This window comes from Lepus europaeus, chromosome 21 (genome assembly GCF_033115175.1).
Source record: "Lepus europaeus isolate LE1 chromosome 21, mLepTim1.pri, whole genome shotgun sequence".
Taxonomy (NCBI): Eukaryota; Metazoa; Chordata; class Mammalia; order Lagomorpha; family Leporidae; genus Lepus; species Lepus europaeus.
Window position 1 is genome coordinate 52,238,694 of NC_084847.1, and position 15,834 is coordinate 52,254,527.

General features: G+C 64.9%; 2 protein-coding genes across 5 annotated transcripts in view; both read left to right on the top strand.

The window, feature by feature from the left end:
- DTX2 (deltex E3 ubiquitin ligase 2) overlaps positions 1 to 10,921 on the top strand; it is a 33,661-nt gene extending 22,740 nt beyond the window's left edge. For 2 of the 3 annotated variants that reach the window (XM_062179704.1, XM_062179705.1), the window contains 6 exons: positions 4,260 to 4,400; positions 6,784 to 6,857; positions 7,667 to 7,825; positions 8,668 to 8,829; positions 10,098 to 10,187; positions 10,694 to 10,921. In XM_062179704.1, the coding sequence (XP_062035688.1) occupies positions 4,260 to 4,400; positions 6,784 to 6,857; positions 7,667 to 7,825; positions 8,668 to 8,829; positions 10,098 to 10,187; positions 10,694 to 10,921 (854 nt within the window). The remainder of the gene's footprint in view (positions 1 to 4,259; positions 4,401 to 6,783; positions 6,858 to 7,666; positions 7,826 to 8,667; positions 8,830 to 10,097; positions 10,188 to 10,693) is intronic. The other variant, XM_062179706.1, reaches the window with a different exon arrangement.
- A 2,385-nt stretch (positions 10,922 to 13,306) lies between these two features.
- Positions 13,307 to 15,451, top strand: LOC133750235 (uroplakin-3b-like). Of its 2 annotated transcripts, none has more exons than XM_062179707.1 (6): positions 13,307 to 13,467; positions 13,578 to 13,739; positions 13,848 to 14,073; positions 14,656 to 14,735; positions 14,885 to 15,014; positions 15,280 to 15,451. In XM_062179707.1, the coding sequence occupies exons 1-6, from the start codon at positions 13,386 to 13,388 to the stop codon at positions 15,437 to 15,439; spliced, it is 840 nt and encodes a 279-aa protein (XP_062035691.1). In that variant the 5' UTR covers positions 13,307 to 13,385; the 3' UTR covers positions 15,440 to 15,451. The 2 variants fall into 2 exon arrangements, with proteins under 2 accessions (XP_062035691.1, XP_062035692.1); XM_062179708.1 differs by having other exon boundaries at positions 13,308 to 13,467; positions 13,578 to 13,727.
- Positions 15,452 to 15,834: the final 383 nt, after the last annotated feature.

The following is a 15,834-nucleotide window of genomic DNA, read 5'->3' on the forward strand; positions in this document are numbered from 1 at the left end:
GAGAGAGAAATCTGTGTGCTGGTTCCCTCCCCAAAGTTCCTGCACAGCCAGGGTCACCTCGGGGGCCGGGGGGAGGGGGCTTCAACTTTAAACATTCCCAGGGAAGAGTGGAAGTAGGAGAGAGAGGCCTGCGGGGCCCCACTGCCAGGCTGGTGCCGTGATGGGCGTCGCAGGGCCTCGCTTGTGCGTGCTCGTGTCCTCGTCCCGAGGGGACTCCCGGAGATGGGTTTATTCCCATTTTGTGTTTGAGGAAATAATTGAGACTCACCCTTGGGTTTCTGGTCTGAGTCCAGGGAGCAGTGTATGGGCAGTGGCTGTGGTGTAGACCGTGGAGCTGGCCCTGGACAGCCCGTGCATGGCCGTCATCTTAGGTGGGCAGCCGGAGGGATGGTGCCCTCTGCCCGCTGTGGGAGGGCGGGAGCCCACAGAGCCCACGGGCAGGACGCTCGGAAGAGAAGGACAGACGGAGAAGCCCGGAGTCCAGAGAAGGCAGCTGTGGGGAGGGCGAGGGCTGGAGTTGCCCAGGTGGAGCCCAGGAGGGGAGCCCTGCTCAGGAGGCCGCACTGAACCCGCTTCAGCCGCCAGCGCCCCTACTGGGGCCGTGCAAGGAGCCGGGACGCGCTGGCCAGGCAGTTCCTGCCAGCGCAGGTCACCCTGCGGCCTGGGTGCCTAGTGAGTCAGCCGGTACCACGCGTGTGTGTGTGTGTGCAGCAGCAGGGGCTACGCTTGGGGCCCGGATCTTTTTTTTTTTTTTTTGACAGGCAGAGTGGACAGTAGAGGGAGACAGAGAGAAAGGTCTTCCTTTTTGCCGTTGGTTCACCCTCCAATGGCCGCTGCGGTAGCGCGCTGCTGCCGGCGCACTGCGCTGTTCCGATGGCAGGAGCCAGGGACTTATCCTGGTCTCCCATGGGGTGCAGGGCCCAAGAACTTGGGCCATCCTCCACTGCACTCCCTGGCCACAGCAGAGAGCTGGCCTGGAAGAGGGGCAACCGGGACAGGATCGTTGCCCCGACCGGGACTAGAACCCGGTGTGCTGGCGCCGCAAGGCAGAGGATTAGCCTGTTAAGCCACGGCGCCGGCCCAAGGGCCCGGATCTTCATCAGCCTCTGCGCAGAGCCTGGCAGGGAGAGGAGTGCGACCCAGGCACTGACACAGACGCCGTGGCCACCTGAGTGGAGCTCGGGGGGCCTGGGTTTTCTTCTGCCGAGGCTGAGGGCCGGCTCCTGACTGCATCCAGGTGATCTTTAGCGTCCCTGTCACCTTGGCTCTTGGCAGTCCTGGGCTATCCGACGATTTTTAATTTTTTTTAAAAGGACTTATTTATTTAAAAGAGTTACAGAGAGAGGCAGCGACAGTCGGATCTTCCATCCACTGGTTTATTCTACAAATGGCTACAACAGCTAGAGCTGAGCCAATCTGAAGCCAGGTGCCAGGAGCTTCCTCCAGGCCTCCCACATGACCGAGGGGCCCAAGCACTTGGGCCATCTGCTGCTGCTTTCCCAGGTGCATTAGCAGGGAGCTGGATCGGAAGTGGAGCAGCCGGGACTCGAACCAGTGCCCATATGGAATGCTGGTGCTGCAGGCTGGGGCTTTAACCTGCTGCACCCCAGCGCCAGCCCTGGGGTTAATTTTTATATATTCATTTTTACTTGAAAGACAAACGGACAGATCTGTCTGCTGGTGTACTCAAAGGCGTGCAACAGGCTCATGAAGCCAGGAGCCAGGAGTTCATTCTGGGTCTCCCACACGGATAGCAGGACCCAAGTCCTCTGAGGGGACACATTTGCGGGAAGCTGGATCAGAAGTGGAAGCTGGACTTCAACACAGGCGCCCCAGTGAGGGGTGCAGGCCGGCGTCGCAAGGGGCGTCCTGGCTGCTGCGCCAGACGCAGCCCGGCGTCGGGGAGACAGGAACTTGTTCCCGGCTGGGCCAGGACAGCTGCTTGCCCCGCGTTTCAGGTTGGCGGGAGCTGTGTTTAGGGCCCTGGGGAAAGGGGGTCCTGGCCAGTTCCCGGGGAGCAGGAGGAGCCTGTGGCCTCACTGGGCGCTGTGCTTACGGCTCCAGGAGTCGGGCGCCGGGGGCGGGGTTTTACAGGCAGGTGTCCAGACAGCTGGCTGTGGACTGGGGGTGCTCAGCCTTACCTAGCAGTCTCCTTTGTGGGGTGCAGCCTGGTTCTGGGACTGTCACCTGGCCGCCGCCTGCCCTGCAGGGAGGAAGCAGGGGTCACGTGGGGATGACACGGGGTCGGGGAGGCCAGGGCCTGGGGACAGGCTTAGGTCCCAGCCGAGGCCAGTGTACACAGGGCTGCCCCCGGAGTGGGCAAATTGGGAAATGAGTCTGCATGGGGTCTTGGCTCTCTAGGGGCCCTGGCAGGTGAGGACGGCAGGCTGTGGTGGCTGTTGGAGTTGTCCAGTTATCTGGGGGGTACAGGAGCCTAGGGGTGTCCCCCAGCCCTCACGGTGAGGGGGCGTGGTGTCGTGATGCCCCTCCCACCCGTTGTGTGCTGCTTCTGTGCAGTGTTGGGCATGGGGGGCTCAGGCTTCGCCACGGAAAGGCAGAGCTACAGAGCCCGGCTGCTTCCCGTCCAGGCCCAGTGGTGAGGCCTCTGTCTGACCTGAGCTCAGGGGCAGGGCCTGTGTGGGTCAGGGCAGGCGTGCGTGATGCCAGCTTGCAGGCAGTGGTGGCGGCTGACAGTGGACGACTTTGTTCCACGGGCTCCCTGAGGGCTTCCCGTGGGCCCGGCACTGCCCTGGAAGTGCCGTATCCTCAACCCATGCTGACAGACAGCCGTCAGTCAGCCAGAGCAGGTGCAGGAGTGACTTCAACGGCCAGAGCGGGAGGGGGCCGTGGCCCTTGTAGGTGGGGCGGAGAGGGAGTGCCAGAGGGCTGCTGGGGGACAAGGTCAGTACAGAGGCCCAGGGCTCGCTTCAGGGGAGTGCACCTGTCTCTGCTCGCCCACTCCTGTCACCTGTGCCTGCTTGAGGTTCTGCCCACCTGCCTTTGGGTTCCCAAGGGAAATGCACTTGAGCCCAGGGACAGCTCGGGGGCGTTGGCAGCATTGTTGGTGACCATTAACGGGCCAGCTGGGGTGCAGGGCAGCAGCTGAGCCCCAGCCTAAGGCTCATTCTCCTGGCGAGCCCTTGAGCAAGTTTCCTACTGAGCGGCTGCCACGGAGCCCTGGGCTCGACTGGCCAGGCCACCCAGGCTGGTGGCTGGCCTCAGCTGGCCCCAGCCAGGCACCTAGGTCGGGTTGAGCGCCTTTGTTTTTCTAGAAGCCACAGCCACTTGCCTGGCCGCCCTTCCCCTCTCTGAATCCCCTCTGGTGGAAGAGTGTTGTCTGCCCAGGCCGTCCTGGAAGGGAGTGGGGCCCTGGATTTCCTGGAGGGCCAGATACCCCACTGTGCCCAGCCCCAGGGCCAGAGAGCTGAGAGCCTTTCCCTGGGGAGGTGACAGAGAGCACTGGGACTGGACAGCCAGGTAGGCCAAGGACGTGCCAGGAGCAGGCTGTCTGGCAGGTGAGCACCCTAGGGCCAGCAGGGAGTGTAGACGGCAGCACAGGGTGAGGGCCCAGCCAGGCATGCTCCCCAGGCATGGGGTGCAGTGAGCTCTGGGGGGAGCGGCCCTCTGTCTGTCCATCAGCACCACTGCCTGCTTCTGCCACCTCCCCCGGGCACCAGAGCAGCAGGCTGCAGTCTGGGAGCGTTGCTGCTCCAACAGAGACTCCTGAGTGTGGTGCCCGAGGGGCAGCCTCGCATGCACGCACCCCAGCGAGGTCCCTGATAGACTGGATGGGCATGGAAGGCAGGCAGCATCCCTGGGCAGGGTGACCGGGCGCCATGAGGGCACAACGGGGCCACTGGGGAGGACAGCCCTCGTCCTGTCCTCAGAGTTTGGCTGTGCCCTGCCACGTCGCCTCTCCTGTCTGCTTCCCCATGCTGGGCACTGGGAGATGGTGCGCTGGCCTCTGCCCTCATGAAGCACTGGGCCTGGTCCCCCCTGCATGTTCTGGGCATGGGCTGGGCGGCTGCTTGCACAGAGGCCTGTGGGTCATGGGCACCAGCTCCCGGGCCTGGAGCGCTGTCCCACCGGCCGTGGTGGACCCTGGCTGCCCGCAGAGGTCAGACGCCCCAGGGAGACGTGCGGGTCCTGATGGCCGTTCACAGAGCCACCTGGGGCTCGGCAGGGTGTGGTTGCCACGTGGCGAATGCCTCCTTCTAACATTTCTCCCCCCTGCATGTCTGGTCTCGCACCCCATGTAGGCATGACGAGTGTGTTGATGTCAGCCATCGGACTCCCTGTGTGTCTTAGCCGCGCACCCCAGCCCACCAGCCCTCCCGCCTCCCGCCTGGCCTCTAAAAGTCACAGCTCAGTTAAGAGATTGAGGAAAATGGCCGTGAAAGGTAGTTCCTGCTCGCATACGCTCTCTGGCCTCTGCCCAGCCGCCTCGAGCCTCGCTGCCTCTGCCTGTCCTGCGCCATCGCTCTCCTCTCCCCTCCAGGGCCCTCCGCGGCCCTTCTGCCTGTCCTTGGTCAGCAGCAGAGGTGGCCCCTGGGAATCCTTCCCGGCACAGGTGCAGCGAGAGGGCTGATGGTTGAGGACCCCAGTGAACACTAAAATGTGGGTGAGACCTGGGACCTTGTCAGGACCAGGGGACTTGTGTCCCTTCTGTGAGCCTGGCCCGCTGCCCTGCCTGGCCACCTGTGTGCCTACCGTGGGTCGAGCAGCCAGGGAGAAGGGTGTGGGAGCCGTGGACGTGCTGGCGGCTTTGAGGTTTGTGGGGGGGTCCTGCACTAGTGAGATTTCTGCCTGCTCTGCGATCTGGCGCAGGTTCTCTGTTGCCCAGTTGTACCTCCTGCTTCAGTGTGTTGGCGAGGAAGAGGAATCGGGCCCTGGCACCATCTAGTGCTGGCTGCTCTAGTCTGGTGTGGTCCCACCCCCACCCCCAGGCCAGGGGCGAGGCCCGGACTCTGCACACTGCACTCACACTTGACCTTGGAGGTGGGGACCATCTCCCCGTGGCCCTTGACAGACCCTGGGCTTTCCTAGCTCAGATGTCCCTTTCCTGGGGCTGGTGGTCCTCTGGCCTGGCCCCTTGGAGGGACGCAGCTTGTGGACAGAGCCTTTCAGTTCACGAGTGACCCGCACGTAGGGGGAGGGGATACGGAGGTGGGCGGGGCTGCTCCCGGTAGATGGGGCGCGGGCTTGCCAAGCCTTCTGCAAGACGGGCTCCCCTCAGTCCTAGCGTGCCCACGGACAGGGATCGTTCTCGGCCCAGTGAGCAGAGTGGTCCTGGAGGCCTCTGGGGGGCACCGGCATGGGGGAGGGGCTGCGTGTGGATGGCTTATGTGTACCAGGATATTTCAGAAAGTTCATGGAAAATGGAATTGGAAGGTAAACGTGTTGTGGTGCAAAAGACTGAAATTACGACTGTTTTCATAAAGCTCATTCTCCATGAACTTTCTGACGGTCTCCCCCTTCCAGTATGCATGAATTTCAAAGTAAACTTAATCTTTTAATTCTGTTTTCCACAAACTCTTCCAAGTCCGTGTGGGTCAGGAGCGTGTCGGGGTGTAGAGGAGGTGGGGTGTCTGGGTCAGCTCCCGCCTTTGACCCAAGGTCAGCTTTGCTAGCTGCTGGGCATCCGCCTTTCAGACCAGGGAATGGAGCCGCGGGTGGCCCGACGTCCCCACGCCAGCCTGTCTGCTGTGGGCTCTCTGCAGAAACCCCAGCCCCCACCCCCCGGCCACGGGGCACAGCCGCCGAGGCTCGGTCTGCCACAGGTGACAGCTGGGAGCTTGTGTGCAAACCTGAGCCGCTCTGGGCTGAGAGGAGGACCGCGGTGGGAAACCAGGAGCCTCTGCCTGGGTGCCTTCCGTGGGGCTGCCGTGGCCTCCACGCGTGGCCTCCCTGCCGTGTCTCCCTGTGTGGGCTTGGCCACCACTCTGATGGTTTTGCTGCTGCCACCTGGGGGAGGCCTGGGCTGTGCTAATTCTCTCACTAGGTGGGGCAGTTACCGCTTTCTTTGTTTTTGTTTTGTTTTTTTTTAAATTATTTTTGAAAGGCAGAGTGACAAGGAGAGGCAGAGAGAGAGCTTCCTGTCCATTAGCTCACTCCCCAAATGTCCACAGTAGCCAGGGGTAGGCAAAGCCAGGAGCCAGGAATTCTCTATGGGTGGCAGGGACCCAAGTACTGGGGCACATCCACTGTCTTCCTGGGGCGTCAGCAGGGAGCTGAAGGAAGCAGACTACAGAAGGGGTTCACACGGGCCCCCCGGAGCATCCTGAGTAGCAGCCTAACCCGCCGCAGGTGCAGGCTCCCCCTGGCGTCACAGACCTGCCCGCAGATGAGGAGCAGGGCAGCCAGGGTGTGCTTCCTGCCGCATCCCCGCCCTGGGGGTGTGTGAGACCCACCATGTTCCCAGACCGGCGGTCCATGGTGACAGCGTGCACAGTACCGCACGCTGGGCTCCAGGCACACGCCGACTCGAACCCTCTCCATGCCCCCATCCCCCTGCGGGAGTAACGGAGGTTGAAGGAAGCCGCGCCACCAGAGCCCGCTCCCTCACGGCTCCGCGAGCAGGGACGTGCTGCTCCTCCGATGGGCGGCCTGAGCGGGCTTTCCCAGTAGGGCTGCAGAATGTTCTGTCCTGTCTTGCACGCTGCCTTCTGTCTGAGCCCTTCTGACGTTTCCTCCCCGCAGCTTGGACTTCTTCCTCCTCCTGGCACCCTCGCCCTCTCCACTTCCTGCTCCCAGGGGCCCCACTTTTGTTCTTGTCTCTTCCAGGGGGGACTCCGAAGCCAGAGCCAGAGCAGGTGATCAGAAAGTACACCGAGGAGCTGAAGTCGCCCCCCGATGAGGTGTGTGCCGGGCGGGCGCCAGCCCAGGAGGACCCCGGTCTCCCTCCGCCTGCAGGGCGCATGCCCAGGTGCCTGATCTAGCACTGCAGAGCGGCCAGGCGTTCCCACGATGGCCAGGCTTGGCCACTCGAGCTATGGTCCTGACCAAGGCCTCCCGCATCACCGGGGAGTCGGGGGTCCTGGGGACAGGCAGGCTGTGTCCACCCAGTCCCCCAGTAGAACCTGGACCTCTGTGCCCAGCCACGTTTTGGGGGCCCTAGCCCTGGGGGTGGTAGGTGGGGAAGGTCGAAGTCGGCCCGCTCCACGCAGAACCCAGGGCTCTGGACTTCCCCTCTGTCCTGCAGTTGGAGGGCCGAGAGCAGTGTGGTCAGTACAGGTTTGGATCCGGGCCTGGAGCCGGCCTCCTGCACCCCCTCACCCTCTCTGCACTCCCACTTCCCACACACTTGTCCTGTCCTGCCCTGGGCTCCTGTCTGAGCTCTGAGAGCCCCCATTTAAAACACCTCACCGGGCCCCTGATGCTCAAGTCAGAGCCCCAGCCCCAGAGCCTGGCCGTCTCCTGTGCCCCCTGGAGGTGCCTGGTCCCGTCCTCCACAGTGCCCGGCTCCCAGAGCCTCGCCGTCGTCCTGGGCACGCGACGGCGCCCTCTGCCACCTCAGGCCTGTGTTTCTGGCAAGTCCTTCCTGGGCGTATGTGCCAGTCACCCGCCCGTGGCACGCGCGGCCGGCTTTGGTCGGTGGAGCAGGCCTCTCCGCCGCCTGCCACCTGGCGAGCACTGGCGAGCGCGCCCTGTGTCTGGTCCCCTCCAGGACTGCATCATCTGTATGGAGAAGCTGTCCGTGGCATCTGGGTACAGCGACGTGACCGACAGCAAGACCATGGGGCCCGTGGCCGTCGGCCGCCTCGCCAAGTGCAGCCACGCCTTCCACCTGCTGTGCCTGCTGGCCATGTACTGCAACGGGAACAAGGTGCCCGGGGCAGGGGCGGGCTGGGGTGACACCCCCCATGCTGCTGTGAGGGGCGGCAATAGGGGCTGACCCAGCCACACAAAGACCATCGAGGGCCCAGGCTGACCGAGTGGCCGTCGAAAGCTCAGCTGAGCTCGCCCCTGCCTTAGGACAGGAGCCCTGGCCCCTCCTCGGAGCAGGACAGCCTCTGTGCTCCACGGTGTCCCCTGTGGCCGGCCATGTGCTGATGGGGAGCAGGCCCAGGGGCCGTGTCCGGGGTCACCTGCCGGGAGGTGCGAGCCCACACTCAGACACAGGGCTGAGGCCCGGCTGCTCTGTGGTGGAGCTGAACTGGAGTGGACCCTTATCGAAGGAGGGCGCGAACCGGTTCCCGCGGTGGCCACTCTGGTGGAATCGCTTTGGTGAACGGGGCCGACACAGAGCAGCCGAATGAGTAGGGGAAACAGAAGTGGGTCCCGGGGCTCAAGGCCCCCAGGCACCAGAGCCCCATCTCTTGTATGAGAAAGAAGCCGCACCCCAGCACTTCCTTGCTTGGAACAATATCTTCATCCGTAATGGCGCTATACACACGTCAAGAGCTGCTTTGTCGGGAGGTGATTTTTCCCCATACGTGCTTCTCAGTGTGTCTGGACTGCTCCCAGAAGGCCGACGCGCGGACCCTTTGACTCCGTGTCGGAGGCGGTGGGTCCTCGTGCAGCCCCGTCCATCCCGCACGGCCGCGTGCAGCGGATCCAGTGCTGCGTTTGCGGTTCGAGTCAGGAGCGTGGGGCTCCAGGCGCTGAGGGCCGGCCTGCTCCTGCCGGCCCCTCCCCTTCTCAGCCTGGGCCTCTGCCTTGTTCCAGGACGGGAGCTTGCAGTGCCCCTCCTGCAAGGCCATCTACGGAGAGAAGACCGGGACCCAGCCCCAGGGGAAGATGGAGGTGTTCAAGTTCCAGGTGTCGCTCCCGGGCCACGAGGACTGCGGGACGATACTCATCGTCTACAGCATTGCTCACGGCATCCAGGTGAGGGCCCGCGCCTTTCCCAGCATGCCCCAGAAGGGGCCAGGATGCCCAGCTCCCTGAAGGCCTGCCTAGGGAGGGTCAGGACTGGACCTCAGGAGCCCCTGTGGCGCCCAGCCCCTCCCTGAGCCAGGGGAGTCGTTTTCACTGCCCTGGGCACGGCAGAGGACTTGGAGAGCCGGGGAGCCCTCCAGGTGCCCGAGCACGGCAGGGAGGGGCTGTGGGGGGCGCCGGACCCTTGCTCCCGAGAGCCCAGCTCAGTGACCAGATCCAGGCGGGAATGGGAGTGGCAGGGCCAGGGCTGGATGTCAGGAATCCAAGCGCGAGGCCCCAGAGGCCCAGGGACAGGAGGTTTGGCGCTTCGGTTCTGCTTTGAGCCAGGACTGATTTCAAAGCCTGGACCAAGTGGGAAGATTCGGGGGCAGCAGGGACCAGGCCTGTGGACAGGGGTGGGTTTTGTTGAATCACATGGTTGCCCCCACCTCCAGGGTGTGGGTGGGGGTGCCCTTCTCTTCCATGGGCTCAGAGTGATCGCTCCTGGCAGTTAGCGCCCTGGAGGGGTCATGTGGGTGTGGCCCCGTTGCTCCGCCCCTCACCCCATCTGCCTGTCCATCAAGTTGGCCTCTCAACCCCTGCTCCATCCATTTCTTTCTTTTTTTTAGATTTTATTTATTTGAGAGGTAGAATTACAGACAGTGAGAGGGAGAGACAGAGAGGTCTTCCTTCCGTTGGTTCACTCCCCAGATGGCCGCCACGGCCAGAGCTGTACCAATCCGAAGTCAGGAGCCAGGAGCTTCTTCCTGGTCTCCCATGTGGGTGCCATAGCAGAGAGCTGGATTGGAAGAGGGGCAACCGGGACTAGAACCGGTGCCATGTGGGATGCCAGTGCCACAGACGGAGGATTAACCTACTTCGCCATGGAGTGGCCCCTCCATCCATATCTTGGAGTACTTGATGGGTGTTATGGATGGGCTCAAAAAAAAAAAAAAGCCCAGGCCCAGGAATTGGGGGTGATCTCCAGGGTTCCTGGTATCATGGAGAGGGAGATGGTAGTAGACTCATGCCCGGCCGAGGGGCGCGGGTTCCGGGGAGGGCAGATGTGGGTGGGGCCGCATTCACACTGGGTCTTGAAGTGCTGGGCTGTATTTGGTCACGTGGGAGCTTGCCTGGTCCTTGCCTAGGAGGCCTGGCCATGTACCATGAGCCCCTGCGGCTGGCCAGTTGGGCCTTCCCGGAGCACTTCCCTCCTGCTGTCTGTGTCTCCCCTGCAGGGCCCCGAGCACCCCAACCCTGGAAAGCCATTCACCGCCAGAGGCTTCCCCCGCCAGTGCTACCTTCCAGACAACGCCCAGGGCCGCAAGGTAAAAGCCCCCACGCGCTCTCTGCCACTGCTTCTGGGGACTTGCGCTGGGGCCAGGGCCAGGGCCAGGGAGAGGTGGCCCAGCCTTCACTGGGGCTCAAGTGAGCAGGAGAGGCTGGCCCCCAGCAGGCTTGAAGTCAGGATGGCACAGGCCACTCGCAGGACGAGGCCCCCAGGACAGCCAGGGAGTCCACCTAGGAGAGGGCGGGAGGAGCCCAGCCTGCGGTGGTGCGGGGGCTTCGCCAGTGCCCCGTCCGGAAGAGCTCCCCAGGCGCCGCGGAGGCCCCCACTCGAGGTGGCCCAGCGGGTGGCCAGGGGCGGAGGCAGCGAGGCCAGGATTCGGCCGGGAGGGTGCCGGGGTTCTGGCTGGAGCCCGAGTGACGGCAGCGCGGGTGACCGAGGTGGGAGGGCCTGCTGGGCCGTCAGGTTGGCTGTCGGAGTCTAGTGCCCAGGTGGTGTGATGGTGGAGGCCAGCGCCGGGCCCAGCCCCGCCCCTCATCCCCGCAGGTGCTGGAGCTGCTGAAAGTGGCCTGGAAGAGGCGCCTCATCTTCACGGTTGGCACGTCCAGCACCACGGGCGAGACCGACACGGTGGTGTGGAACGAGATCCACCACAAGACCGAGATGGACCGCAACGTGACCGGCCATGGCTACCCCGACCCCAACTACCTGCCCAACGTGCTGGCCGAGCTGGCCGCCCAGGGCGTGACCGAGGACTGCCTGGAGCAGCAGTGACGCCCACTGCTGCCCGGGCGGGCGGGCGGGCGGGAAGGTGCCTTCCTGAGGCTGGACGCTGGGGACAGGGTGCTCCCCCGAAGCCAGACTGCGGCCTGGCCCTGCCTCCCTCGCCCTCCCCTCTGGGCAGGGCTCTGTGTGGGGAGCGGGCAGCCCCGAGGCTGTGCTGGTGGGGCTAACGCCGCAGCTACCTCAGTGCGCTGGGTCCTTCTGTCCTCCGGAGGCTGTGCTGGGCCACGTGGCCTGGGGCCTGGCGCCACGGCGGGGAGAGACCACCCAGCCCAGCCGGGGACGGGCGTGGGTTCCGGGCCAGCTTCTTTTACCTCAGAGTTTGTTTGCAATAAATGCCCGATAGCCAAAGTTAGCAGGCCCTGAGATGATTGTCAGCAGTGAGCGTGTGTGTGTGTGCGTGTGCGTGCGTGTGCATGTGCGTGTGTGTCTGTGTGTGTGTCTGTGTGTGCGTGCGTGTGTGAGATCCAACCCCACTGGCGGCTGGCGCAGGTTCCCGCTGCATCAGAGCAGGGTCTCGGCTGCCACCCGTTCAGCCCCCATCTGAGAAGCAGATGCCGAGGACCCGTGTGCCGTGGACGCAGGCCGCTCCCTGGGGCCCGAGCCTGCCCGCTGCACGCCCACAGCGGCTGCTCCCGGGCTGCGCTCTCTCTCTCGGTGGAACTTGTGCGTCACCCCCTGCACAGGGCCCGTGCCCATGCCCGTGCCCGTCTCAGCCGTTCCCATGTTAGCGAGTGTGCTGCCGAGTTGCGTAAAGAAGTGGGGGCTTGGAGGGGCGGGCGGTGCTGGCCGGGGCTCAGCTGCGTCGGGTGGCAGAGCCGGGGCCGGCGGCCAGGCCAGGCTGGGGGACCGCGTCCTGCACATCCCGACTCCGTGACCCTGTTGGGACTGTCAGCTACCCCGGGCAGGACCCCGCTGCCTGCCTGTTGAGGGCCAGGGGCACCTTTGCCTCTGGGAGCCCCCTTCTCTATTGAAAATACAATAAATTCTATTTTGCAACCTCTGGTAGGAAGATGGATGTATTTTTTTTTCCTGTTGAGCAGTTCGTTTTTCCCTTCTAATTGTAGGACGTCCAGGCCTCACACAGGCCAGCGCAGGTGTTTGGGCCCAGGGCCCTGAGTGGCCTGGAGGAACAGGGCAGCCGGGCCCGGTGGAGACCCCAGACCTTGAGCCTGGGGGCCCCAGTGCGGCCCCGTCAGCTCCTCCACCCAGGGAGGCCGAGCCAGGGGTGGGAGAAGCTCCGGCAGCACTCACATTCCTGACGCCGAGTGAGAGCGTCAGGGACTCTAGAAGCCAGCACGGCCTAACAGCGGGTGACAAGGACTTGGACGCTGCTGTAGGACAGGGAGGTGGCCAGGGGTCAGCCTTCGGGGACACGCAAATCCAGCCCACCGCGATGGCCGTGCTCACAGAACCCTGCCGTGGCCCGGGTGCCAGAGGACAGGACGCACACAACTGGACCCTCAGACCCCGGTGACCTTGTGACGGGGGCGTCAGGTGCGGCCCACTCCTCGGCGTACACCCGCAGGCTGTGAGCGTGCCCACCAGAAGCTTGTAGGTCACTGTTCACGGCGACAGGACCCACCATGGCCAAAACGTGGCCCAACCACAGGCAGTGACCAGTGAGGCGTGTCCGCGCCGTGGGACGCAGCTCAGCCTTGAAAGGGACAGGAGGAATCAGACACAAAAAGCTGCGTGTGACCTGCTGTCCAGAGGATGTCCCCGGGGCAAGGAGTGACTTGGCGGAGGACGGGACCCTCCCCGGACACCCCTGCCCTCTGTGAGTACCTGATACTGTTCTGTGCGTACACGCGATAACTCCCTAGATAGAGCAGAAAGCCCAGCCCTGCAGGGTCTGGTGACACACGGGAGGGCAGTGTCCACAGAGTGGACACGCTGGGCAAGAGCTGGTTCACACACACACCCCGGGCTGGACACAGCAGGGTGGCTGGCCCAAGGTTGCGCTGTGGCACTCAGAACAACGCACACCTGTTTCTGGAATTTTCCATCTACTTTGGGGCCGTGGATGGCAGGGGGGTGGGGTGGCTGATGTATACTGAAGTCCACAGAGCTGTGAGTTCTGTGCTAGGTGAATTTCGTCTCCAAAACTACAAAAGCAGAAGAAAGGAGCAAGCGTGAGGGGAGGGTTAGTCACCGTCAGAGTTCAAGTTCGTCCCGAGGACTGGGCAGGCAGGGTGCGGCCGCTCTGCCCTCTGCTCCCACTGGGGAGGCTCCTGGCACCCGAGGGGCAGGAATCTCAGGCATGAGGCCCTGAGCCTCAGGTTCCACCTCCCAGGGGCCAGCCCCCTCCCTGGGGAGGGAGGGAGGGAGGGAGGCAGGGAGGAGCTGATGCCCGGCCTCCCTCTCCCGGGCAGCCTGACTAACCAGCTGGCCCAGGCCCGAGGTCGGGGAGGGGCGGAGGCAGCCAGAGCGGCCCCTGAGGCTTCAGGCGGTCATGAGGCTCCCCAGGAGCTGGCCTCGCCTGTGGCTACTGATCCTGGGGGCACTGAGCCGGGTGTTGCAGAGCTGCAGCCTGGGTGAGTGGGGGGGTGAGGGTCCCAGGACGGGTGGGGGCAGCAGTCCAGAGCCCGGGGCGTGGGGCCCATCTGTACCCGCCGCCACTCAGACTCGACCCCCACGGCCACAGAGCTGATCCCCTACACGCCGCAGATGACCGCCTGGGACTTGGAAGGGAAGGTCACGGCTACCACATTCTCGCTAGAGCAGCCGCGCTGCGTCTTCAACCGGCACGCCGGAGCGGCTGGCACCGTCTGGCTCGTGGTGGCCCTCGGCAATGGTGCCCTGCAGAGTGGGGGCTGGGAGGCTGGGGGAGGGGGGGGTGAAGTCGGGACCCCCCACCCACACAGCCAGGCCTGTCTCTCCCCGACACCCCACTGTTCATCCCGTTGCCCTCCAGCCTCCAGGGACTTCCGGAACCCACGGACGCTGGCTGAGATCCCGGCCTCCCCACAGCTGCGCACCCATGGCCACTACATGACGTTGCCCCTGTCGCTGGCCCAGCTGCCCTGCGAGGACCCCCCGGGGGGCGGCAGCCCTGTCGCCCTGCTGCGGGTGGGGAATGACTTTGGCTGTCGGCAGCAGCTGTACTGCAATGCCCCGCTCCCCGGCCCGGGGCCCTACAGGTGGGTCCTGCCCCTGCCCACCCCACACCCCCCTGGAGGGCTCTGGCACTGGGGCTGTCTCTGGGGGGGGAGGGGGTCTGGGACAGGGAGCTCAGGGCCCCACCCCTTCCTGGCTGCAGTCTGGTGTCTGCCCCTCCTCCCCTCCATGGTTTCCTCACCTCTGCCCCCCACCTCCCCACTGTAGGGGCAGGAGGTCCGAGGGGCAGAGGTGGGCACCGGCTTAGCCAAGTGGCTTCAGGCTGGATCCCAACAGGAAGCTAAACCTGGGGCTGAGCCCAGCCCGGGAAAGCAGGCTGGCACCATCGGCGTGTCTGCAGGTTGGAGCTGGCCCCCAGCATGGGGGGAGCCGCACAGCGCCTGGCCACCGCCTCCCCCTGCCCTCTCACCTACCCTGCCAGTGGGCGCAGCCTCCAGCCTTATGTTCCTAACCCCCGCCCCCAGTGGCCACCAGAGCCAGCTCCCCTCCGTGCCAGCAGCCGGGTCCGTGGCTCCCGCTCGCCCCTGGCCACAGCCCCACCTCCCCCTCTGGGCCTGGCTGCCCTGAGTCTCACCCCTCGTCCCCCACTGCACCCCTGTCCCCAGAGTGAAGTTCCTTTTGATGGACACTAGTGGCTCCCCGGTGGCTGAAACCAGGTGGTCGGACCCCATCACTCTGCGCCAAGGTAGCCCCTGGGGGTCGGGTGCTCCCTTGGGCCCTCCCATTGCTCCAGGCTGCAGAGGTGGGAGTAGGGGGCTGGGAGCCCTGGGCTGTGCGGACACAGGGCCGAGGGAGGCAGGGGACTGGCGGCCTGCGAGCAGCCCCTGTGTGCAGGGCAGGCCCCGGGCACCATTGACACGTGGCCGGGACGGCGCAGCGGCGGCATGATCGTCATCACCTCCATCCTTTGCACCCTGGCCGGCCTCCTGCTGCTGGCCTTCCTTGCTGCCTCCACCGTGCGCTTGTGAGTGGCGACACCCCGCCCCCCGCGGGCCCCTCTCCCACCCTCTGTCCACACTGCGGCGCGGGGCTGGGCCGGGGAATTCGCACCCGAGACGCTCGGGACAGGTTCTGGGGTGTCTGTCCTTGGCCCTGGCCTTGTCTTGTGCCCCTGAGCCCCTGAATTGATGCCAGGGTAGTCACGGCGGCTTCCTGGAGGAGGCAGGCGTCCAGCTGCCCAGGGGCACAGCAGCAGGGACGTGGCGCCTCTCCTCCTTCTCCCCGTCCAGCTCCAGCCTGTGGTGGCCGGGCGAGACCCCGGAGCAGCTGCGGATCGGCTCCTTCAGACAGACGCGCTACGCGACCCATCACATCCCGCCCAGCGAGGCCGCCACTCTGCCCGTGGGCTGTGAGCCGGGCCCGGACCCCCTCCCCAGCCTCAGCCCCTGAGCTGGACTCTGTGCCCAGCACGCTCCCAGAGCAGCGCCGTGGCCAGGCCCACCCCCATCCCTACCTCTCTTCTGCCTGAGCTCTCCTGCTAGGGAGGCAGGTGGACAGGGTGCCCTGCCCGGAAGCTTGCTCATCTCAGGAGGCCTGCTGAGGGCAGGGGGCTGTCGCCTGAGCTCGCTCTGTCCCTCTGTCTGGCCCATTGGCAGCTGGGGCGGGGTGAGGGCTTCTGGGACATCTCCACTGTCCCTGGACTTAGGCCCTTTGTGGGGATGGGCCATGTCAGGAGAGGGGAGAATCAGTCCACCCCCACCTCGAACCCTCTTGCACAAGCCCCTGGCTCATGCCTTTATCCACTCCCCTGAGCACCTGCTGTATGCAGTGGTAGACACAGGACC

Bases quoted from the DNA above. Each gene is read 5' to 3' on its own strand.
- LOC133750235 (XM_062179707.1), top strand. From the start codon at position 13,386: ATGAGGCTCCCCAGGAGCTGGCCTCGCCTGTGGCTACTGATCCTGGGG. The intron at 14,074-14,655 runs GTGGGTCCTGCC...CCCTGTCCCCAG, and splicing joins CCCGGCCCGGGGCCCTACAG to AGTGAAGTTCCTTTTGATGG. The intron at 14,736-14,884 runs GTAGCCCCTGGG...CCCTGTGTGCAG, and splicing joins CCCCATCACTCTGCGCCAAG to GGCAGGCCCCGGGCACCATT.